The sequence below is a fragment of the Oryzias latipes genome, chromosome 2 (genome assembly GCF_053564925.1).
Source record: "Oryzias latipes strain Hd-rR chromosome 2, Olatipes_Hd-rR_3.1".
Taxonomy (NCBI): domain Eukaryota; kingdom Metazoa; phylum Chordata; class Actinopteri; order Beloniformes; family Adrianichthyidae; genus Oryzias; species Oryzias latipes.
Genome location: NC_136238.1, coordinates 47,093,582 through 47,120,501, shown reverse-complemented (window position 1 = coordinate 47,120,501; position 26,920 = coordinate 47,093,582). Strand labels below are relative to the sequence as shown.

Genomic DNA, 26,920 nt, shown 5'->3' with positions numbered 1-26,920 from the left:
TGTGAATTCTGACATTTGCTAAGCGACTGTGGATGTTACCTCGTGTTCAGATAACTCCTTACGTCCACGTGTGAATGCAGGAAAAGCTAGACTTACACCTGGAGGCAAAATATCCTTGATGGTCAATCCACGATCTGCCAAGATCTCATCACCAGGGATCAGGTGATGAAAATAACCACTGTTCTTTGTGATAAAATTATTACTGGCCCTTCCACCAAAAAGTTTTGATACAAACATAACATATCCATTGGGGGCTATACAGTTTAGGAGTTTGTATGTGTTATGATGTTTGTAATTGCTGTAAGTTTGTGATCTTTTTCTTAAGTTCTTTGGCCTTTGTACAAAGACATCAGTGCAGTCAATGATGCATGTGGCTTTAGGATAATTTTTGTTAAATGCCTTGGGCCTAATTCTGTTCAGCGTATCCCTGGGCAACCAAACAATCACCTTTCCCTCATAAACCTTGCAAGGATTGGTCTCCAAAATGTAAATATTTCAGATGCAGTGGTTCTACTCACTCCAAATTGTTTACCCAAGTCAGTGAACAATAAACCCAAACGGAGTCTCATTAAAACAAGCAAAAATTGTTCATGGAAAGCCAATTTGGTATTAAGTGGTTGTGAGCAAAAAGTCAAAACGACTCGCAAAAGTAGCCAGAAACTGTCAGCACATAAACCTGTATAAAATATAAAGTCTTTGTTATTTAAATTTTTCGCTGACACTCATGGCGATGGATCAGTCTGAGTGCCACAGTCCTTCATCGGCTTGTTACCGCAGCTGAAACTGTAGTTGTGGTCCATGTGATCTGGCCACTGGATTCCAACATCACGTGTTTGCAGAGGCAAATTTTCCAAATTTCCAACATCCACATCTGTTTCCATTGGTTCAATAGCTGAGTTCAGGTGTAGTGGCTGAAGACATCTTTTTTTGGGTAGAGGTCTAGCTGGAATTACCTAAAGAAAAAAAAAAAGAGCTGCGCATTAGTAAAACATGAGAATGAAGCATATTTAAACTAACAATGTGATGCAATAATATGGCTCTGCTAAGAGACCTACTTACACGACAATCATAGCCCATGAACAACACAGGATATGGATTTTCTCTTGTGGGTTGTCCGTCAGGAAAATGTATCCCACACACCTTAGAGTGAAACATAAATATACATACATTGGTTGTTGTAAATACTTCTGAAATACTTTGCATATGCACAATTCCCTTTTACCATCCTATTTATTAATCCCTGGAGGGGGTTTACATATAATATTGTTCTTTTTTGTGGTGTAAGGGGCCAAAATTGTTGTTTATCCCCATCCTGTTTAGTCTCCTGTTGTAATTGAAGTACTATGTGGATTTTTTATTTTTTACAAGAATGAAGATTTGTCTATTTGACATACTAGTTTAATTATTTAATAACACCCATCACAGAATAATCAAAAAACCAATTGGTTGAGTACATTTACCCATTGAAGGAAAAGAACCTTGCTTCCGCTTTGGCAGGTTCTTTAAAACGTGTTCAGCTTCGAGGAGAGTAATGACCCAGAATTCGGCCGATTAAAGATTAACAGAGTTTATTCCCTGATACAATAGTGCTAAGACAGAGAGCAAGAGAAAACACAAAAGTACAGCTGAGAAGAGGAAAAAGCGGGGACTTCCTACACGGAGAAGTCTTTATAGCGGCGTCCGCTGCTGTGTTTGTCTTCCTGTTGTGCTGCCACCAATGCCCTGGCTACAATTTCAAAATGTCCTTTTTTGGTGTAGAGTTCCTGTTTTGCAGAGAAGAACATCTTGACCTTTTGTTGGTTTTAACTGGTTCGAGTCTGCAGCACTTCACACCTTTGCAAAGTGTGTGGGTGTCAGAGACCTTGGCCTCCTGTTGACTTTTGCTCGCTTCTCAAAATTCTCCGACATCTGCACAATGTACGTTTGATTTCTGTCTGCAGAAGGGGGCCCTACTTCCTGTTGTTCTAAATATGCTGAGCTGTGGCTTTCCGTCTCTACACTCAGCCCGCACACAACTTCTGCTTTTACACTTCTGAGTCTCGGGGTGAAAAGGTCAGGCAGCAAAGAAATGTGAAGATTAATATTTCAAATGCAATAAAAGATTAGACACAAAGATTAGACACAACATGTATATATCTTTTCACTCCCTCTCTTGATCTCCTGAAGGGAGATCACAAAAAGTCATGACGTCATCCAAGAAACCTAACAGCTGTGGTCGCAAGCCCTCACAATCTAGAACACAAAATCAAGGTGAATAAATGAGCATTTCAAAGGCGGTAGGTGAATACATGTGTGTTCCAGCAAAAACCTGTCGGAGCATAACTTATGACCTTCTGTGAGAAACAGTCAGTGAACATTCGGACAGGATAAACATCTGGCAACGACTTCGTGCCCCTCAATAGTCATCACTAAGGATACGCATGCATCACCACTTCAGACCGTAGTTCAAGTCTATTCATAACAGTGACATAAAACAAGAAATGAAGTAGCAAATACAGACAGCAAATCCAAATAAAAATAAAAAATAACACTTAAAAAACGTAGAAATGATAATACTTCAAAAATGAAGAAATGATAACAAAGATAAGGAACCCCTGAAGTTAAGGGAGAAATGAAGCCATGTCACGGCAGAACAAAATCACACAGTAAGAATAATGAGTAAAATGATGGAACAGCAAATCTAAAAAAAAAACATCATCAGAACATCTAAATGTACCCCTAAATGTACCGTTTAGTAAAAAGCTGTGGCATCTCGCCATCACATCTAGATCTAAGCAAAACGCAATCCTTTAAATGCCATCCATGAAGTAAAATAATAAAATCACAAGTTTAAAATATAAGTCATAAGATCCTTTTAAGAGTAAACAATAAAATCACAAATGTAAAATTTAAGCAACAAAAGTTCTTTAAGAGTAAAACAACACTGTGACACTTCACATAAGACTCCGCGGTGAGGGGAAGAGGTACTCCGTCTTCAACCAGCTCATCCTGTCAACACACTCGTCACAGTAGTTATATAAAACACTTAAAACATCAAGCAAGCATTAATTAAACACTGAAAAACTTTCAAGAAAAATAAAATCTTCCCTTAAAGTTTACCCTTACATTAAAAAACTCCTTAACTTTCCCCATAAAATTTAAATGTAAGTTTTCCTTAAATCTACCCTTAAACTTATCTTTAAATTTCTCCTTACACAAAATCCTGTGGATAAAAGAGCCTTGAGGTTAAAGGAAGAGAAAGGGTTAAGGCACAATCATTTACATGAGATGGTCGTCAACAACAACAGGTAGAGAAGGATCTGCAAGAGGTAGCATGGCATACTGTCCGTGCTCCTGGTCTCTTGCTCCCACCGCCCTCTCTATGAGGCGTGTGTCATAAGGGTCTTCGAACACTCACGTCCTTCTGGTTGTCCCACAAGCACAAAAATATGTCCTGGGACCTGTGAATCCACCACCACCAAATATCTCTCAGTCTCGAAGGGTCCATCTAGAGCATTTAGAGTGATCTTCATGGTGCCACACTCTCCAAGGTCAGGGTCCCTGGGTCTGGATCACTCAGTGGAACCATCAGGTGCTGGCCAGCTTGGATCTGGCCTCCTATGAACTTCTCAATAAGCCTGGTAATTAGAGATCTGAAACAGAGGATATAACAGAACAGGTGCAAAAGAGCTTGGGGTGTCCACGCATAGGTACCTTCTCCCCAAGATGAGTCTGCTGTGGATCTAAATATTGATTAGGTTTAGGGTCAGGAACTTTAAAAAATAAAAAACATAACAAAAAACAAAACACAATGAGACAAGAATCAAGTTACGCGTGCGCAAATGAGGACCAAATATGATGGAAAATGTCCACCACGTTTGTCCTCTCTAAGGTCTGCTTCCCCTTGTGCTATTTCTATGAAGAACACAAGTGGGAGGACACAAACTCAAGACAAAGAGAAAAATTCATTAGGGTTAAACAGTATTCCTCAACAACTCAGAACAGTGTCATAAAATCCCTGTGGTAAAAGCGTCATCCTTGCTGTGGATGAGAAAACCAGATGAACAGACACATAAAGCTCTAAAAGTAAAAAGTTACCATTTAAACATCCTTTCTAAAAAAAAAAATACATTCAAACGATAATTTAAACGATGATAATAATAAAACAATTTCCTTGAGAACCCCTATTGTCCATCTCCCTCTCTTGGACTGAGGGACCTCCCAGGCCACTAGTGGAGGGAAACAATGCAGATTGAAACAAAGATAAGGCACAAATACATAAACTAGATAAATGGAAAGTAAAAGTATAAAAACCACAAACAGTTTTGTGCAGCAGTAAGGTGAACAGGCGTCCTGTCTACGTTCCTGTGAAAGGCAAGGTAACGTGAAGAAATGAAACTACTTACTATCGTTGCCTTACAGCCGTGAGTGCAGTCGCACCCTCATCGTTTGGTTTTGATTTGAAATGGTTTATTTCAAGCAATCAATTAGAAATAATACACAAAAGCAATATAATCTTCAGTTGTACATTCATACAGTAACTAATCAAACTTAGGATAATTAGACATACTAATAAATATTGCTTGAAAGGGAGTGGAAGGAAGCGAACTTATATAATCCCACCCCATTATACTATAACCATTTTATTACATGATTTATCAATATCCGGTTCCTAGCTTTTATCAGACAGAATTAAGAATTGTAAGATATCGATAAAGCACATGACAAAGAGGAATTTCTTAATTATTATGTAAAAATAACTATTTTAGAAATCAACATGACAAATGCAGATCAGTTATCTAAAATATATGCAGATTATGTTACTTATAAAAGTCATTCATACGATTAAAAACTAATACTATATCAGTAAAATAGACACAACACTGTTTCAGGAATTTTCATAGCAAATTTTCATCAACTATCAAAAGTTAAAAACATGTGCAATATTATGCTACATTAGGAAAAGATCTTTGAATCCATTTTTGGAGCAAGTGAAGTAATATGATTAAACATCGATCAATTTAACCATTTTCAATAAGTGATGAACCATTTGTTTTACTTTTTTATTTTTTCGTGAATCATAGACCTCAAGGGGGCAATACGTTCCACAAAACAAAGAAGAAAATGTCTACTATAACCACAAAGACCAAGAAAAACAAAAATGTCAAAACTATCTCTGGATGTTTATGCTGCAAATTAGACATTCTATGTTCCATAGACATTAAAGATTCTGTGCTGGAAACAGTTCTGCCTAGAAAATGTGACTTCCCTTCTACAACATTGCAAATTCCTGTTAGACATTTCAAAACCCAAATCTCACACTTCAACAAAAGATCTTTCATTACTTGCAGGCAGATTTCAGCAGTTGGTGCTACTAGCAGGAAGTCATCAACTCACATCAACAAAACACAATCCTCTCATAGTATAATATCCTGTCAGAGAGACTTTAACTAGTAATGGAAAACGCCAGGAAAATTCGTAAGTCCTCTGTACTGAAATGCGAATAAATGTCTGCTATTTTCATTTAATGGAATGCAAAAGAAAGTGTTTACTAAAAAAATTGCAGTGAACAACGCACATTGTGGGCAAAAGTTGACAGCATGCAATATGGGTCAGCAACGGGTAGGACTAGAGTAATAGTGATGTCATTAACAGCCCTTAAATCATATGCCATGCGCTAAGTTTTACCATCTGCTTTTAAAACCAGTCTAAAAAGAATACACCACGAAGAATGCCAATGTTCAATGACACTAGAGTTCCACAAACCAGTCTAAGTTTCCTCTGTCCTTTCATCTTCATCCTTCACCAGCAGTACTGAGATCTAAAAATTTGTGCTCCTGCAGTTACCTGAATCACCACCGGGGGAACGGTGTAGCCTGAACCAACATCAAATGAACCTGTGGAGCATAAAGAGTTGGGGAGCGTTTTCACATCGCATCTACTTCTTCATGAGCTGTCTTCTCTCTGCTGTGATGTCTGGCAATGCAGGCTCTAGAACTGTGGATTTTGTCGTTGGAGGCAAAGTTAACCTGTACATTTTTATTGAGGGAGGAAAGTGAACACCTGAAAAACACAATTTTGACAGTTTGTGTTGTTCCCGCCCCCTTTAAGTCATGGGTCCGAGTTACAGAGCCTCATGACCAGGGGGTGCTACTCCTGTGTGAGATACCGCTGTGTCTAACATACAGTACCATTGCATTTGTGAGTGTATGAATGCACAATAAGCCGCTAACCCTCAGGATCAATATATGTCAGTGTAGTTCAAATGCCCCGTGTGGCCTTCTTCCTGATAAAAAATACTTCCTGGTACAGTTGATCATAGAGTGTACAGGTCAGGCCATCCGGAGGCGGAAATAGGGCTATGACAGGTTTCATGGCGTCCAAACCTGAAATTCACGAAACACACCTGGCTTTTCAGGGGCCCCTGGATCCAACAATGTCCAGTAAATGTCCGAAGTGAGGGTTGGCTGTGGTTGAAGCTGCAACAACCATTGTCCCTCATACTGTGTGGCACGGCATCGGATCAGAATATGTCCATTCTGGAAGGTGATCTGTCTCCCATCTGGAGAAACATAACATGCTGGCTCCTCTGAGTTTGAAAGAGACCATGGCTCCCGCATCACCAAGTGGTACTGTCCGGTTTTGCCACCCCTGTGATTCTCGTCACGGTGGAGGAGGGGGCTTGGAGTGGTTGTGGGTACTGTCACGCCCTCTGCAACTGGTTGGTGCATGATGGTGTTGGATACCTTGTAGTGGCACAGATGAAGCATCCATCTCCAGCTGCTGCTGGGGGGGTCCCCTGGGTGGCCCATGTCTCCCAGGATGTACGCCCAGTCACCTGTCACAGGCACGTGATGTCATTGCTGCTGTCTCTGAGGGCATCAAACTCAAAATTCATGTTATTTTCTTTCTTTTTTTTTTTAAACACCTCTTTCTTCCTGAGTTGATTAATTTAAAAAAGTGTGTTTTCAGTTATCCAAATTCTCCCTCTGTTCTGCTTTGTAGCAGAACAGAGGGAGTATGCAGTTATGCCTTCATATGATGAAAGGAGTTGTGTGACCTCGGCTCTTTTCTGTCTGACTGAGGTGCTGCGGGGGAAGCGTGAGCGTGTGTTGCTTCGTCGCTTACCCCTGAGGCAGAAGAGTATTTTGCATGAAGATTTATGAGGGTTCAGGAGGGATTTGCTCTTTTGTCCCATCTGGACTGCCTTTCCCGCAAACTTTAAAGCTATGTGCTGCTTGAAAAAATATTTAGAAAATGTATTTAGTGTCCTGTTCAGTCTCCACCGTCCCCAACGCCGTGGCTGTGTCAGTTGATCAGTGATAAAAGTCTAGCAAAGAAAAAATCCCTAAACCTGTTTTGACCAATATTACTGGTGCAGAGAAGATTTTTGAAAAATACACTTTCTTAGACATATTTCTGGCAGCTATTTCTTCAGTTCTTTATCAAGAAACTAAGATCAAGTGAAGCATCATGGTTTGGCTTGTCATTAAGGACTTGCTGGTCCTAAAAAGAATCTAAATAATTTCTAAAAGTAACAATCCTACAATCCAAACTTTTCCTTAAAGCTGCACAACATACAAAATATAAAATATTTATCTAGCTAAAATATAGTAACATCTTTAAATTTCAAACTTAAATGCAAACCAGATCCTGTACCATCCTCCATTCTACAGATGTAAACTGTTTTCAGAAGGGAAAAAGGGGGGGCGTTACACAATTCACACTCTAAACCATAACAGGTTTGTTAAAACACAGACAATCAAGACGCAGACAATAACTTTTAACCGTTTTCTCAAAACCACACCACAACAAATTAAGTACGTTACACATAAACAAAATAAACCATTTCACTGAAATGAATCTTTATAACTAAAATTAACATTCATGTTTCCCCTTCCCTTTTTTTTTTTTCATCAATCTCGCTCAGTCAAAGTCACACCCTCCTCAGTCTGCAGCCTGTATCAAAACTCTGCTCAGGCATGCCAGCCAAAACTCTCTTGGTGTGACTCCTTCATCGTCTTTTAAGAAGAGATTTTTCAAAGGAAAACAACATAAATTCTTCCCCTATTTAGAGTTTATCAGAAATGACAGTTTATCAAATGACCAGTATTCATCATACCAACCTACCATTCTCTGTCTCTTGTCTTCTCCTTTCATCTTCCTCTTACCAACAAACCACTTTCTAGTTCTGTCTTCCTCATGTCACTTGTTTTCACAAGCAGGTCTGTTTTTATTTTTTTTTTAATTTTTTTTTTTTAACCACTGTTCAACCAGAACCTGGACCTCCTGTGACCTTAGCGTACATTTCTGTGTCCACAGATCCTCTATATCACTTTCCATCCATTTAATTCTTCCTTTTCTTCACTGCTTTAAATTTTCCCATTCTCATTAATTTTCAAACACTCTTGCTCATGATTCAAACAAACAGATCCGCCAGTCATTCACTTCTCATTCACAGCAGTGCACTTCTCAACAATCCTATTAATCTGGTAAATATCAAAACAAACCTACAAACCAAATCAAACATTGTAAACATTCCGTTTTAAGGGAGTCTAAGTCTAAACCACCAAATACTTACAATTAATGTCATTAATATTTCTTTGACCATAACTGAAAATTATGGTAATTAGGAAATACAAAGAAATTAAAACATGTATTCAAAATAAGAAAACCGAAATAATTTCAAAATCATTTTACACAAAATGTATTGGACCGATATTACCTTACTGTGTTTTAGAACAGTGATGAAAGTCAGGCAAGGAAAAAATCCCTGAACTTTTCTTTGAGCGATATGGCGGGCACAGAGCGAAATTTTGGAAAAATACGTGGTCTTAGATGCATTCTGGTGCATTCTGGCAACTAGTTATTCACTTCTTTATCAAGAAACTAAGACTAATTGGAGCATCATGATTTGTCATTCAAACCCCTAGTTTGACTCTCCATTAAGAACTTGCTGGTCCTAAAAAAGAATTTGGAAAATTGCTCAAAGTAACACAATCCTACAATCTACGCTTTTCCTTAAAGCTGCAAAACATAAAATTGCTAAAATATAGTAACATCAAAGCCCCAAATGGCAAAAAGAACACCAGTAACTATGATATTCTATGAAAATACCTCAGTTATTTATACATTATTTCTGCTTTAGAAATGACTGATGTACAACATCCACTTGCACTGTTTTCTCAAACTATAATTACATCAAAATATGGGATCTGCTTTAAACTATAATTCTATAACATAATACATCAATTCTTTAACACCAATACTAAGTAATCTGGGAAATATCAAAACAAACATACAAACTAAACAAAACATTGTAAACATTATTTTTTAAGGGAGTGCGGGTCCAAACCATCAAATACTTATAATTAATGTCAACTATACTGAACTAAATCATGGTAATTAGGAAATACAAATAAATTAGATAAAGAAATGTATTCAAAATAAAAACTGAAACTCAAAACTAAAATTGAAATTATTTCAAAATGTGGTTTTGAGATTATTTTACACAAAAAAGTATTTGACCTACACTACCTTAAAAATCTTTTTTTTCCAGCCAAGACCACTTCAATTTGTTTTTTATCGTCTTCTCACAACTGAGGTCGTGACCACGCTCAATAATGACGATGCCTGCCATTATTTTAACACAAATTTGATCGCAAACTCTTCAGATGTGTTTGTGAAAATTTAGCGTGGGTCCGCTAGTTTTGGTCTCTAGGGAAGCGAGTCACGCTGACCACGTGGTGCAGACAGAGCCAATCAGACCCGTCGACGCATCCGAAAGCAACTAAAACGTCCCGTCATTGGTCAATTAGGCCGGGAAGACGAGAGATGGCCACGACCATAGAGGAAGCGATCTGCGGAGAAATATAGAAAATAAAGCTAAAATTAGCTGATTTCAGACCATTTTTTAATCCGGAAAGCGATTTGTCCGTAGAGATCAGGTCTTTATTTCCCGGAAAGTACGTTCGGTTTGCTCAAAAACCCGGATTTCCGGGAATTCCCGGAAGACTTTCATCACTGTAGAAAGATTTGCCCAACTTTAGGCAACCTCCCGAGAAAGTTATTTTCGGTCGAACAGAGACTGGGCTGCAGCCGCGCGTGTAGTCAAGCTGCTTTTGTGGCAAAGAGTTCCTCTGGAAGCGCTGCGCATAGGCGCCTCACTACAAACCTTTACTGTCGAACTAAGACCACTGAAATTTGTTTTTTATCGACGTCTTACAGCCGAGATCATGACCACACTCAATAAAGACGATGTCAGTCGTTATTTTAACACAAATTAGATCGCAAATTCTTCAGCTTTATTCTGAAAGTGTAGCGTGTTCCACCATTATGGGTCTATCCGTCACACCGGCCACGTGGTACGGATAGAGCCAATCAGAGCAGTCAACGCATTCGAGAGCAACTAAAACGTCCCGTCATTGGTCAATTCGACCGGGAAAACAAACAATATGGCTGCGCCCGTAGTGAAAATAATACATGGAGACATGTGTAAAATAAAGTTAAAATTCACCGAGTTCAAACAATTTTTCATCACATACTTTCCAAAATCTCATACATTCATTCCATTCACAAACAGTCAGGTCTGTATTGTCGTCATAGTCAGTCAAGTCGGGTGTTTTTTCTGTCGTTGTCTGGAATAAAATGCACCATTTTACTCATTTCAAAAAACTAAAAACCAAAAATCCACTGGTTAGTAGACTAGAAAACAAAACTTTAACAAAACTTTAAACCATCACAGGAAGAAGGGGAAATCAGGACTTAAACACATATAAGACAAGAAGACACAGATGGAAACACTCAGGACGGATCAACTACCCCTACTACCCAACTACCCCATGCTGTGGAATGTTAACCCCGCCCACATTGAGCCTGTCTTCTTCATTGGTTTTACGAGTTTCCAAGCGCAATATTGCCACCTACCGGTTTTTAAGGAGTTTTTCCTTACCGTGAAGGGGGGGGGGGTCTAAGGGCAGGAATAACAGTTTAGTTTAGTCTGTTTTGTTTAAGTTTAGTATTTTCCTAATGCATTCTTTGTATTCATGATCCCCTTATTGTTTTTCATTGCGCTAAATAAAAAAATATTTAATTGAATTAGAGAATTTATACAGTGATTGCTGTCTTCTTATGCCTTTTACAAGTTTCCATGTGCATGTATTAGGGAGTTAATAAATTCTGTCTGGCCTCACAGACTCAAAAAAACAACTCATTGGATGAACTCAATTTAATTGTGGGCAGGATTTCCATCCAATAAATATGAGTAACCCCATATCGAATTACATAAATGCCAAAAATTGAAAGGGCGTAAAGTCAACTAAGCAGGCGTATTTAGAAACTGAGTGAGTGAACCTTAAAACTGTGATGGCGCAATTCTAACCAAGCGACCCCGTATTTTACAACTGAACGGCTGAAATCCTAACTGAGCAGTGATTCTGCTCGGTCAATTCTCTTTTGCGCCCTCACCTGGATTTACGCTCAGTGTTAAGGGGGCGTTTTTGTCACTTGGGGGCGGTATTCAGGGGTGTGTTTGTCACTTAGGGGAAGGAACCTTTCTGGTTGATCTGATTGGCTGAAATTTGCATGCCAAGCAGCGGGGCAGGACTTTAATTTTGGGGCTTTAATAGAAAAGGAACGGCGGCTGTAACGTGGATTAAAAGCATTAAAACGGTTTAAAAAATGCAGTTAATTTCACATGAGAAAACTTCCAGCACAAAAAACCCGCTGCACTTTCTTACCTTAGTTTTGGGTCGTTGGTTAATGTTTTAATCCGCGTTACATCCGCGGTTTGACACAAAGAGCCGACATTTCTAACTGTGATAGTCAACCACACCACACACTGACCTGCCAGACAAACACACAATTAAAGCCATGTTATTTCTCATAATCCTCTCCTCTCCTTACAAAACAACAGCACTGGATTAAACGGGGCCGTTTCAGTTTAGTGTTTTTTCTGTGTTTAACATTAACACACATACCGGTGAAACGTACATGATGTTGTGTGTTTAAAAAAGGCAGCGAGCGCAAAACTGAGTTGGTTGTGATTTATTTTTTCAGTCATCAATCAGCATTTCTAATCCATCAAAGTCCTCATCTTCTGCATCTGGAACAGCTGGACTACATTTCTATCAGACACGCCGGCTTCCCTTTCCTCATCAGAGTCCGTCTCTGTGCTATGCGGCTCCAAAGAACAGTGAAAGTAGACGCGTCAGGCCAAGTTTAAGTCCTGCAGTCCCAAAGTGTGGCGTAACTCGCCGGTGCTGCCTCCCGGTAAGGGGGGGAGGAGGGACAGCTTTTCACGGTCATCTGCTGGAAGTAGCAGCGCTCAGCCTCGAGTCGATCTTCCAACACAGACCTTTCCTTTTCCGCGGAAACTCAGCTGCTGCTGCGTCTTCTTGTCTTGTCGGAGTTGGTTTTCCAGCGTCCTCTCTTCCGAACCATGGATTCATTATTTTAAATTCTCTGGCAGCTGAGGTTCGATAAGTTAGAAAGATCTTCACAGATTCAGACTTCCTGCTTCAATAACTTTTCTGATCAACGTTCAAATATGTCAGCAAGTATCTAAATCCTTTCGTATTAACACAGAGAGTGAACCACAAATGCATTTCTGAAGAAAAAAGATCGTTTTTTTGCCTTTTAATCAGAATTGTTCACTTTAAACTGTGAATGCAGACATGCAGCAGCCGGCTGTCAAGGGACCGTCAACAAAGTGCAACCTCTGTGAACTGTGAAACACCACTGTGTAAAAATCAATAATCTTACAAAAAAAACATAAAATTACTATAAAGCATATTCTTGTTACAATACATATTTTTTAGGAAATTCCATCTTGATTTTATCTTGTTGCATATACTTTTACAAATTGTAATAGATATGAATCATGACTAAAGTTATCAGTAACTTGACATGACCTTATTGTCATACTAAAATAAAGAATGTCAATAGTTCACTTTGTTTATTTATAGGAATTTTTCATATTTACAAATGGATCAGATTTGGTCATAAATCCTCAATAGCTCTGAAGGTGCCAGAATTTTCTTTTGCATAATCTTTATTTTAATAGGAAAATAAGGTCATGATTAGTCAGTACAGGAGGTTTTGTGTCAGTAACTACAGCATCTTCAAAGCCATTGAGCATTTTTGACCATATCTAATCAATATTTAAATATGAAAAATTCCTAACAATAAACAACGTGAATTATGACATAATCTGTATTGCAGTAGGACAATAAGGTCATGATTAGTCAGTACAGGAGGTTTGGTGACAGAAGCTTTAGTATCTTCAGAGCTACAGTGCATTTATGTTATGATTCATATCTCTATTACATTTTTAAAACTATAAGCAATAAAATGGAGGTTGACTTTCTAACAACATTTAGTATAATAAATAATAATGTAGCATGACTATGCTGACGAGTCTTCATTACCAGTTCATATAAATATAGACATTTATTCGCTTTTTGAAAGTTGACTGATTTTTACAGAATGGTGTTTCACAGAGGTGGCACTTTGTTGACGGTCCCTTGGCAGCCGGCTCGCTGCATGTGTGCATTTACACCTTGAGACGAACAATTCTGATTAAAAGGGAAAAAAAAAACTTTTTTCTTCAGAAATGCATTTGTGGTTCACTCTCTGTGTTAATACAAAATGATTGAGATACTTGCTGACACATTTGAAAGGTTATCAGAGGAGTTATTGAAGCAGGAAGTCCGAATTCAATTCAATTCAATTCAATTCAATTTTATTTGTATAGCCTAAAATCACAACAACAGTCGTCTCGATGGGCTTCGAAGTAAAACATGAAATCAAAAGGATCACGAATACAAAGAGTTCAATAGAAAAATACTAAAATGAACTGACAAACTGACTAAGCTATACTGGCATCCCTGCCCTTAGACCCCCCTTCGCGGTAAGGAAAAACTCCCAAAAAAACCGGATTCCGGAAAAAACGAAGAAACCTCAGGGGTGCCCAGACAAGCTTCATCCAGCCGTGGTTGTGGGGACAGTCAAAGGCGCGAGTCGAGCCGGAGGCAGGAGCCACAGCCAGGTGTAGGAGCAGGAGCAGAGACGAGGTACTCGGTCAGGTACAGAGCAGAGACGAGCCAGAGATGAGCCAGAGGCAGGATCCACAGTCAGGTGTAGGAGTGGAGCAGAGACGAGGTAAACGGTCAGGAACTGGAGCACGGATGAAACAACTGAAGTCTGGAAGCACTCCCACTCCCCAGGAGGGGAGAGGAAAAGAGGGACAATACATGAATCACTGCACCAAACAGAGGCATGGAGAACTAAATGATAAATTATGATCAAGAATAGAGGAGAGGAAGGGTAGAAGTAAAAAAGGAAAGAGGACAGAACCCCAGAGCACCATAGTTACCCCAGCTTCAACTTCTAGCAGCCTTTTAAAAGAAATAGTTATTATTAAGTTTAATTTAAACAAACTAACATTAAGTTAAATAATCTCTTAATACTAACTAGTCTGACAATAAGCCTGTCCAAAGAGGAATGTTTTCAGTCTAGCTTTGAATGTAGAAACTGAGTCGGCCTCTCTTACATGAGCTGGGAGTTTATTCCATAAGACAGGGGCTTGGTGGCTAAACGCTCTACCTCCAACCATACTTTGACTAATTCTAGGAACCACAAGCAGTCCTGCATTTAGTGAGCGAAGTGTTCTGATTGGTTGGTAAGGGACTATGAGGTCCTTAATATAGGACGGGGCCATTCCATGTAAGGCCTTATAGGTTAACAGGAGGATCTTGAACTTAATTCTAGAATCAACTGGGAGCCAATGGAGCGAAACTAACACAGGAGTGATGTGATCTCTTCTGCTAGTTCCTGCTAACAATCTAGCTGCTGCGTTCTGAACAAGCTGGAGACTTCTTAAGGAACTCTTAGGACACGCTGCTAACAAGGAGTTACAGTAATCCAGCCTCGACGTAACAAATGCATGGATGAGTTTTTCAGCATCACTCTTAGAAAGTAGATTTCTGATCTTAGCAATAATCTGTGAAGATCTAATTTAACCGAACTGCAGCTGCTCTATTCCCGTGTTCCTCCGCGTAGCTGATAGCTTGCAGTTTAAACTGTGCCTCATAATCGTGTCTCTATGCATTTCCAGGGTTTCCAAAACGAAGTTGTTCTGCATTATTCACATATCTGCTCCTTTGTACTATGGGGGGGGGGGGGGGGTGTCCTCCATCACGTCCTCTCCTCTCTCCGTACCGTTCTCATGCTGTTCTCTCCTAGATCCTCTTTACTGAAGTCACACAATAACACATTAGGGCCGCTCTGTACATTCTGGAGAAAATGTAAGACTTTCACCTTATGGTTGTGAAAGTAGTGAATATAGAAAATATGATAAAAGGCAGAGAGCCGCACGCAGCTCAAGAGCCGCCTGTTAACACCCCCCCCCCCCCCCCGCACTGAAAAATGAAGGTCCCGCCCCTCTGCCTTGCCGATAAGCCATGCAAATTTCAGCCAATCAGATCAACCAGAAAGGTTCCTGCCCCAAAAGTGACAAAAACGCCCCCTTAACACTGAGCGTAAATCCACATGAGCGCGCAAAAAGGAATTGACCGCGCAAGATCACTGATCTGTTAGGATTGCGCCTGCGCGGTTTTAAGGTTCACTCACTCAGTTCCTAAATACGCCCGCTTAGTTGTCTTTACACCCTTTCAGTTTATGGCAGATTTGTAATTCCATAACCCCACCTCAAAGAAAATTCTTCCATGTAACGAAATATAATTGAGTTAGTCGAACTCAATTTTATCAAGAAAGGCAAAGGAAAAAGATCATGCAACAGGAGTCTGAGGCCAAATTCGAACTCAGAACCTCTGTATTATAAACCCGCTAACAAAGCAGCTGAGCTAACACTCCAGTGACGAAATGAGGCCGCCGGTATAAATAAATAGATTCCTCATTTCTATGAATGACGCTCTTCGTGTATCGTTTTATTGGGAGAGTTGAAGCGATTTCATGCCACAGTTTCGTTTTTTACGTGGAAAAAACAACGAAAGTATTTACTTTTGAAAAGTCGAAGGATTTGAAGGACTAATAGTCATAGCAGGCATTACATTAGATGAAGGAGTTGAACATTTTAATAGTTCAATGGTTAAAATAGGTGAAAAATTGTAGCCGTGAGACGGCAAACAGAATAAAGAGAAACAGGAAAACAGCATTCAACAGCATGTCCCTTACTTTAACTCAATTATTCTGGATTACTGGAGTCATAAGGGAAACTATTAATACATTTTGTGTTAGGTCAATTAAATGTAGATACAATCTTTTAAAATAAATATTTTTAAATAAAACAAACAGAATTTTACTGTGTTACATGAAAAGGGACTTGAATCATTTTTTTGAAAAAAATTGCACCATTCAAATTTTCCTCCCCTCTGTTCTCTTTCTTCCTCATACAATTCACAATGACACAAAATGTGCTCCACTGATTCTTCCCCTTTCCTGCAATCACAACTGCTGTGACAAAGGTGAATCAAATGCACGGGCTCAGCGTGGGCGGGGTTAACATTCCACAGCAGACGGGCTCAATGTGGGCGGGGTTAACATTCCACAGCGTGTTCACATTCCTCTGCGTTCCAGCATTCCACTATGTTGACCCATTTTGCAGGCTGCAGCCAGGGCTTACTCGGACGGATGAGGTAAGGTAAAACTTAAAGCGACTGCAAGACAGGAAATACTACAAAATAAAGCAGGAAGGTTACCTCAATGCCAAAAAGTACAGAACACAAATAAGCAGAATACAATAGCAAGGGATTCTAAAATCGTGGTCACTCTCCTTATAAAAAAATAATTTATGGAGGATCGCTGCCTCCTTGTCCGAAATATCCTACCGCGCAAAAATTAGGTCCTATTTAAACTGTTTTTTGTTCACCTTCTGTGGTGACGCAGGCTTAACAGACACAAACCTTTTGTTCACCCCAGGCGAACTTACAAATCCTCATATACTGTATCTACACATCGTCATGCTGCAGAGTGACAGTTCATAATCCTCATATTCATTTCCTTATTCCATAAACCTTTTGTTCACAACCGGTGAACTTGTAAATCCTCACATATACTATTTGTGCACATCTCTCGTATACATTTCCTTATTCCATTTCTGACTCCAATACTTGGGTACGAATTTCCACACAATCAGATTTCTCCTTTTATTTAATTTATAAATTCGTTAAAAGGTTTTCTAAGTGAGGCCTCAGGAGAAATCGACCGTGTGGAAGACTGTCCCTGAATTTTCGCTGAAAGTCTCAGTAAAACTCTTAATATTCTTCACAACAATGAGGAAAACTCGTACTCTTATTCTTAAACTCGTATTCTTCACAATAATCCATAGAACTCGTAATATTCACCACAATCATCCGGTCCGTCCGGTTCGTACTCCCTCGAATCACGTCGGGGTCACCATGTTGAAGGAAAAGAACCTTGCTTCCGCTTTGGCAGGTTCTTTTAAACGTGTTCAGCTTCGAGGAGAGTAATGACCCAGAATTCGGCCGATTAAAGATTAAAGATTAAAGATTAACAGAGTTTATTCCCTGATACAATAGTGCTAAGTTGTTCCTGTCTCCGGCTCGACTCGCGCCTTTGACTGTCCCCACAACCACGACTGGATGAAGCTCGTCTGCTGGACTTTTATATATGTGGTTGTAGATTTAGATAAGTTAATTCTTCTCTAAGAGTTCTGGTAAATCGCCTGTCCGTCCTGGGGGAGGATCCCTCCTTCATGTGGACACCCCTGAGGTTTGCTCTATTCCCGTGCTCAGAAAGGCAGTTTTGCGCTTGATCGCCCCCAAGTTGCGTTTTACTGTAACTTCAGAAACTCCAGACACGTGTGCAAAAGCGCCATTCTCATTGGTCGTATAGTTTTTGATGCGTTGCGTCAAACCAAAAAAACGAACCTGAGGCGTATTTTAAAAAATTATGCTTTTACACGTGGTGTTTTTCGCATTGGTGTGCACACTCACATTGGTGCCCTTTGTTTAGTCACGAGGCGTTAAACGTCGCCGAATATTGCGCGTGAAATTCATCCCGGTGTGTACGGGCCTTAACGCTCATATCTACACCTTTGTACTATGGGGGGGGGGGGTCTTCTTTCACATCCTCTCCTCCCTCCATACCGTTTTCATGCTGTTCTCTCCGAGATCTTCTTTACCGAAGTCACACAACAACACATTAGGGCCGCTCTGTACATTTTGGAGAAAATGTGAGACTTTCACTATATGGTTGTGAAAGTACTGTACATAGAAAATACGATAAAAGGCACAGAGCGACATGCAGCTCAAGGGCTGCCTGTTAACCCCCCCTGCACTGAGAAATGGCAGTCCGGCCCCTCTGCCTCGCCGATAAGACATGCAAATTTCGGCCAATCAGATCAACCAGAAAGGTTCCTGCCCCACAAGTGACAAAAACGCCCCCTGAATACTGAGCGTAAATCCAGATGAGCGCGCTAAAAGGAATTGACCGCGAAAGATCACTGCTCAGTTAGGATTGCCCCTGCACGGTTTTAAGGTTCACTCACTCAGTTCCTAAATACACCCGCTTAGTTGTCTTTACGCCCTTTCACTTTATGGCAGATATGTAATCCCATAGTATTGGCTCTCAGACACTCACACGTTGCGTGTGTTGAAGTTGCGGCCCTCCTTCAGCTAGACCCTGCCTTCAGTGGCCCCCAGGTAAATTGAGTTTGAGGCTCCAGGTCTACATAGAGACTAAAAGGAGACATTTATGTTTTAGGATCACTGCTGTCATTTATATGATACATTTTCACTTAATTGGAGGGTTCTATATTTTAGGTTGGGGAATTATTCACATTGTTGCCCCAAATATGTATTTAAATGTATATTTTTCATAATAATAATTCACTTCATTTCAGACTCGTATGTGGTCCATAAAAGAAGACAAACCATCCAGGTTTTCATCTTCTGAACTCAGTGAATTCATAAATGATCATCACTAAATACTCATATCAATTGGATTTTCATTTTGTGAAATCGATGACGTCATATTTACTGTTTAAATAAAAAGTAGTGATCATGATGTTAGAATTACTTCTAGAATCCAGGACACTAGATATTCCTTGTAGATTGCTGTAGAAAGCAGATTGAATTCTATTTAGCATATTATAGGAGTTTATGTTCATAATGACAGACTCAGTTTTATTGTTTTATGGACTTTATTTGATTGACAGCAGGTCAGTTTGTGCTGTTTGTGTAGTGATGAGAGGATCTTTAGTTGTTTGCAGACTGACTTGCAATATGAATCAGCAACAGAATTAATGTGGAACATCTGCCAAGTGGAGTCACATCTCTGTCTCCTCCTCCCTGTGTCCTGACCGACCCCCCCATCCTGTTTCCAGTTAAACTCCTCCCCCGAATCAGTGACACAGTCCTCCATCCTCACAGTCCAGACGGGAATTCGGACACAGCCTGTGTCTCTTTATTAATTTTGTGAAATCTGACATTTTTTAAATCAAAGCTTTAAATCTATTGGATTGTAAATATTTAGTCATGAACGATTCATGATGATCGCTAACAGGGCAGGTCCCACCTGATTGAATGGACCAAGTTCCTAGACCTCCAGCTGCATCACTGCTCCTGAACACACTTTTCTGTCTCATTGCAGGTTGATCTACTGCAGTTTGTCAAAGGTCAGCTGTGAAGTTCTGGTCTCAGCTCTGAAGAAAAACCCGTCTAATCTGACAGAACTGGACCTGAGCTGGAACTACCTGCAAGATTCAGGAGTTCTTCATCTGTGTGGTTTTCTGGAGAGTCCAGACTGCAGACTGCAGACTCTGAGGTCAGTAAAGAAGCTGAACTCCCTGAAGGATGAGAAGAACGGATCAGTTGAAGAACTTTCTGATGTTTCACTGGAAGATTTTCTGTCTGCAGCCATGTTTGAAACAAACTGATGATTGGTTCAGATTTTCTTCATCAATTGAATTGATTGTTCTGAGGATTGATAGAAACTGATCTGTTTCAATCAGGATCTTGTAGATCAGGATCTCCAACCTTTTTTAGAACAAGGATCCATTTCATGTCAGAAAAATTTTCACAGATCAGCCTGTAGAAAGTTCAAGTTGGCGTCCAAATTAGTTTCAGCTTCCAGTTTTCAGAAAACCATTCAAAGGATTCTACATCAAATCTATTTGAAGAAAACAGTTAGAAAAGATCTTTAACTATTGAATCTAGAACAGACACTTCCTTTGAATGTCACTAGAACAACAAAAACACACAAAGTGTTCTTTGGTCAGTGCATCATTCAGTCACTGAAACCAGAAATGAATGCAGTTTCATTTACCACTAGAAATGAAACTGTTGTCTTCAGCATGGTGAGGGCTAGCTTCACAATAACTTGCAGCATCATCAGCTAGTTTGGATTGACGCGGTAAGAGTTCATGTTGGATTACTGCAGTGCTTCTCAATTATTTTTTGCCAGGCCCCCCCTAAGAAAAAGAAAATGCTTCGCCCCCCCCCCCCCTACCCCCCCATTACCCCCCCACACATACAAACCCGCGCGGTGACAATATAGAGGTTAGTATCTATAAAAATTGTGTAAGTATAGCTAAAATTGTATCTTTTAACATTAACAAAAGAAAAAAGCAATATAAATCCACTCTAGATAAATATTAACTTTAAAGTGCCTGAAATAAAAAAAAATCTGTCAGTCCTTATTTAAACTAGAAACATTTTTTTTTTTTTTTACTTGTCCTGTCCAACAGCTGGGCAAACAGATGAGAGCTGAGGGCCTCTTGTGTTGGACATATTTTACTTTAACAACAGGGGTTATGAATGTTCAGTCAAGCCAGAGGTATGTCTGAATAAACCCCTTTTGTAGTTGAGGCCAAACTTTATTAAATTCCATCATGTTTGAAAATCTTTGGTGTTGGACCGGACGGAAAAGGAAAGGAGGGAAGAAGAGAGAGGGATGTTAGAGAGGAGGGGGGATAGGAGGGTGATAATAGGAGGAGGGGGGTAGAACCATAAAGCAGCCTAAAGCAACAACTTTACTGGATGTTTATCATTACGGTAAGGTTCAAGTGTAATACAAATTTCAAAGGGCGGGGCCTGATGTTATAAACACACCTGTTAACTGCAAAGATGTCCACATGTCAACATGTACACAAAACAGATAACGTTCACAAATGCATACTTATGCCTTTAAACCAACTAGTGTGAAATATTTCATTCATTCAATTATGCAAACTATTAGTGTAAAGGTGAGCTAACACTTGTGCTCAGGTGAGTCTTTATGTTCTTCTAAATGGATGATGGAATGTGAAAAGAAGGAGGGAGAGTGACCAGCCATCCCCAAACCAAGACCCCCGCCGCCGCAGCAGCAGCGGCAGCCAGAACTCCCAACGCCACCCAGCAGCAGGCAGAGAACAACCACCCTCCGGGCGATCACATCTGCCACCCAGGCCAGGGCCAGCAGGACCACCACGAGGCCCCCAGAGCCAGACGGCAGGGAGGCATGGGGGGAAGAGAGCGCCGCCCCAGCCCAACCAGGGGAGCAGCCCCCCCGCCGCGCCGGGAGGGCCCAACGCAGGGCCCCACCCGAGAAGAGTGCCCACAGCCCCAGACGAGCACCTCATCACCACCCAGGAATTCTGGGCATCCCCCGCCCCAACCCCAGGTACGAGCCAGGACCCCCCAAGGGAGACCCACTCTGCGCTCTAGGCAGCCACCTACCCGGCCTACGGTTGGTCCAGGAAGGAGCAAGGCAGGGGACAGCCGGCCCCGCCCAGGAGGGGGGCACCCTGGAGAAAAGGGGGGCCCGCAAGGGGTGTTGTTAACATGGCCCGACCGGGCTCGGCCACAGATGGGATGTGGGCGGGGCCCAGCGCCCAGGGGCAAAAACCCGAACCCACCCCACAGGGAAACGGACACCCCCGGCTCAGGTGTAATGTGAACCCCCTCCCTGCGCGGAGAGAGCCCCGCCGGGCCCAGGAAACCGGCACCCAGGGGATACGGCCGCCGCTGCCAAGGGCCCAGTAACCCCCACCAGGGATGGGGTAGGGAACAGATGGACCTAGGACCCACCTTCCTTGCATAATGTGTGTGCGTGTGAAACATTTTGACCAACTGAACCATTTGAGGCAGAAAAAAATAATTAAATCAATAAATAATATTAAATGTAAATTGATCTGAAACATTAACACAGCAGCACCAATATATTTAATGTTTTTAGTCTGAAGAAATAGATAAAAAACATAGTGCTAATGTTTTCTTCTAAATGATGGATTGTTTTCCTGCATTACCTGCTGTCTTTCTGTCTGTCTGACACCAACTAAAGAGGCAGACAAAGAAAACATTGATGGAAAATAAAGACACGTTATCAAATGTCTACAATAGTTCATAAAGAATGACTTTGTTAGAATGAGCTGAGGAATCTAAAGGCTAGTGATCCTAGGGTTGGGCAACTGGCAGCCTAGCAGTGGTCCGCGTGCCCCGATTCACCTGGCAGACAGAGCCCACACCGACCCTCCCCTATCGTTCTCTCTTGCGCAGCTGCGTGTGACACAGACGGGAGCAGCTACAGGGACGGGGATTCAAAGGTTTCAGGCTGTTACAAATTCTGATAGAACAGATAACAGGAACCCAATAGTGGACCAGATTGAGCCGGACACTGTCACTGCGCACCGGACAATTGCCCGTATTACCTGTGCATAAAACCGCCACCAACGCGTGCCTCCCCGGGCATCGCTTCGGGGCGCGCCCCACTATTTGAGAAGCACTGGATTACTGTGTCAAATGTTCTCCAGTTCATTTGATCTGTCATAGAGAAATGTGGTTTTGATTTTCACCACTAAGGGGCGCTACTCGTAAAGCAGAAAAGCAGATGACGTCATCACATTGAGTACATCTAGAAACAGGATTTTCCCTTTTCCCCTCCAGTTTGGTGTTCCGAGTTGACTTCTAAATGGACTATTCAGTGAAGTCAATATTTCAGATGATCATCACCTCCGTCACATTTTCCTCTTAGTTCCAGGGAAGTTGCACAGCTCAACAGTTCAGCAAGGCAGCTGTAGCATTGCATCATGGGATCTGTAGTTCCTAGTGTTACCAGCGCTCATTTTGCCGAGCCGTTAATAACAATAATATAAAACGATCTGACAGACCAGATCAGGCTGGACGATACGACCAAAACATAAACCAGAAAGAACAACAACAGCCTTACAACAAGGGGTTGGATTCTATTCATGATGTCATTCACAGTGACAAAGCAGTGCTCACATGGGGAGTTCTGGGATGAGAAAAAGGAACTTTGGGAGCAGCAGAACCAACTAGGGATGGGCACCGAGCTCTGGTTTTGAACGAGGCCCGGGGCCGCATTCTTCAAGACCGCAGTATCGTTAAGATCTGACCTCAACGGTTCTGCCATCGGTACTGGAGAAGTCGCATTTGTTTTGTGTCCCACAAGATATAAACATTATCTGTTATATTTAACACTACAACTCAATCAATTTTCTGTTAATTTATGATGATATTAATTTCGCCATTCTGGCTGAAGAGGAGAGGTCTGTCTGGCTACTTGTGTGCACAGGTAGCGGGGCTGTTATTCAGACAGAACGCAGCGCACACGTAAAATTAAAAAATCTGGGCCAGAGCATCCCGACTATGATATCAACCTGATGCTATGATTGCACGGGAAAAAACGACTCGCTGCTGCATAGGGTATGAACAAGTAGAGAGGAAAATCAGGTGTAGATAGGCGGGGGAGGGGCTTTGGCTTCAAACTCTGTCAGATGGAAACACGGGCATCAGATTTAGACGCAGCTTTCACTGGGGGAGTTGAAGAAGAGACTTTCTCTGGGAAGAACTCAAACATTTATTTGATTTGTTTTATATTTACATCATGACAGCAATATGTCAAAACATTGCTGTTTATTTTTTTCATGTATTTTACTTTTCTAGTTGGAAAAATGTATAAAGTAAAATATTTTGTTAAAAAAACATTGTTGCATTATGAGGATAAAAAACCCATAATGTTAGGCCTGCACAATATAGCGCAAATGTATCACTATTGCAATGTCAAGCTCTGCAATACGCATTTCGCAAAAGACGGCGAAAATCGCAATATATCTTAAACCTTAAATGTGTTTAAAACAATCTTATGGCAGCTTAAAGCATTTAACGAATCAAATATATCCCTTTATGCACTTGACCATTTGGACGGACGCCTTCACTGTCATGGTGCCTGTCAGACTCTTCCCTTTCCAGCTCTGCCTGCTGCACCTCCTGATTACCACCAGCTGACTCCACTCTCATCATCTGCTCTGCTGCTTAAAAGGCGACCCATCGCCACAGGTCAACGCCAGTTCATTGCCCCTTATGGTGACTAGTCCTGGTCCAAGTTATGCTCTGTTGCTTCTTGCTTTACTTCGTTCTCACTCTAACCTTATGCTCCTTGTCCCAGGATCATCAACATACCACGAGTGAAGTCAGAGTGGATCATCCACTCAGCCGCTCTGAAACCCTGTAGACTCCACGGCCATCGCTAACCGCATTAAGCCCTCCAGCCACGCCATCAGTCATGTCCACGTCCGGACCGCGTCCTGCCTCGACCAACCTCATCTTTGGAGAAACAATAAAACTCTTCTTACCTGAAAACTCACCTGTCTTCATTCTGGGTTACAGCATCTGGGTCCCACCCACCTGCAGTATCATGACAGAATGAACTGGCCCAGTCCCGGACCCAGCTGACCCAGACGGACTCTGTTACGCGTTAAACCAGCAAGGCATCGCCCTGGGCTGCCAAGCTGACTCTCTGTTGCAAGCTGCCTCCGCTCAACAAGAGCTTTTTCGACGTTTGGACGGATTAAAACAAACCTTGATGGATTTAACCAGCCAAATGGCTACTCCTGCATCACCTTTTCCTGCCTCCGGTATTGCCGCCACTTCCGTCTCCGCTCCGTCGCCTGAAAACTTCAGCCTACAGCCTGAGCCATATTTCGGCGACGTCGAAGCATGTGGGGGTTTTCTGCCACAATGTTGTTTGCTGTTCCAGCAAGCCCCAAGGTACTACAATTCCGACCTCAGCGAAATTACTCTGATTATAAACTTTCTCCGCAATAAAGCCCTACAGTGGGCCCAGGCTTTTCTGGCAGTCAACCCAGTCACTCACTTGACGTACGAATGTTTTATTGAGGAATTCAAACTGGTGTTTGACCAACCCAGGAAACAAGAGGAGGCCGCACATAAGCTTCTCGCCCTTAAACAGCGTAATCAATCAGCGATTGACCATGTGATTGATTTTAGGATCCTGGCAGTGGAAGCAGGCTGGACAGATCCTGCATTAAGAGGGGTTTTCTATCAATCTCTGAACGAAACCATTAAAGACCACCTGTGTTCTCAGCCAGAAACTCATTCCTTTGAGGAGCTCGTCATGGCAGCCCTTCGCTCAGATACCTGCTTACGCGAGCGGCAGCACAAAAGACCTCCACCACCACGCAAGAATCCTGTTGTTCCATCGCAAGGTACGATACCACCTGTTTCCCCCATAACCCAGTCTGAAACTCCCTGCAGTCAACCTGATGAGCCCATGCAAATCGGGCACTCCAAGCTCTCTGCAGAAGAAAGGGAGCGACGACGGGTCGAAGGTGCACGTTTCTACTGTGGAAAACCAGGACACCAGGTACACCAGTGTCACCTACGTTTAAACTCCGAAAGACCCCGCTAGAAGACAGGCCGCGGGCGGGTAATGTCCTATCATCTTCAAAGAATTTCCTCCTAATTCCTGTCAAGTTAAGCCATGTTTCCAAGACTCTGGACCTCCAAGCCTTAATTGACTCCGGAGCTGAGCAGAATCTTATCGACCACAGTATTGTTGCTCGTCTGTCCCTGCCCTTCGTTCTCCTGTTAAAACCGCTGGTTTAGGGGTCAACATCTGTCTGTTATTACCCACCGTACCGAGCCGGTTCTGTTAGTTTCCTCCGGTAACCATAGAGAATACACTCAGTTTTTCGTTACTCAAACCCCCCAGAATCCGGTCATTTTGGGGTTCTCCTGGCTCCGTCGTCACAACCCGCAATTTGATTGGGTCCACCACCGCATTATTGGTTGGAGCGATTTCTGCCTCGCCAATTGTCTACGATCTGCGGTTCCGCAGGTTACCTCCACTCCTGTCCAAAGTCCTGAATGTTCCTAGCTGCTATAACGATCTTCGCTCTGTTTTCAGTAAAACCTAGCCGGTTCTTTGCCTTAACACCGTCCCTATGACTGCTCTATCACTTTATTAGAGGGTGCTACTCTTCCTAAGGGGAGATTGTTTAACCTTTCTGGCCCCGAGAAAGTTGCTATGCAGAAGTATATCCAGGAGGCGCTTTCTTTGGTGAACATCCGTCCCTCATCTTCTCCTGTCGGCAGTTTTTCTGGCCATCCATGGCTAAGGATATTAAGGAGTATGTTGCCACCTGTACCACCTAAGCTCGCTCCAAATCCTCCAACTCACTCCCGTCAGGCCTCCTCCAGCCGTTATCTACTCCCTGCCGCCCTTGGTCCCACATAGTTCTGGACTTTGTTACTGGTCTTCCACCATCTCAGGGTAACACCGTCATCCTCACAGTCATTTACCGTTCTACTAAGTTTGTCCATTTCATCCCACTCCCTCAGCTCCCCAAAGCCACCGAAACCACAGAAATCCTGGTGCAGCAGGTCTTCCATCATCACGGAATTCCAGTCGACATTGTCTCCGACCGGGGGCCCCAGTTTGTCTCCCAGGTCTGGAAGGCTTTCTGCGGTGCCCTGGGAGCTACCGTCAGCTTGACCTCAGGCTATCACCCCCAGTCTAACTGTCAAGCTGAACGAGCCAATCAAGAGCTGGAAACGTTGCCTTGCCGACCGTAACTCCTCCGACTGATCCAAGTACCTGGTTTGTGCAGAATATGCAGACAAAACTCATCCCTCTTCTGCCACGGGCCTGTCTCCATTCA

General features: G+C 41.9%; 1 protein-coding gene across 1 annotated transcript in view; it reads left to right on the top strand.

The window, feature by feature from the left end:
- LOC144988975 (NACHT, LRR and PYD domains-containing protein 3-like) overlaps positions 1-26,920 on the top strand; it is a 73,516-nt gene that overhangs the window by 29,396 nt on the left and 17,200 nt on the right. Inside the window, exon 10 of the mRNA XM_078940486.1 lies at positions 19,612-19,785. Within this exon, the coding sequence (XP_078796612.1) occupies positions 19,612-19,785 (174 nt within the window). The remainder of the gene's footprint in view (positions 1-19,611; positions 19,786-26,920) is intronic.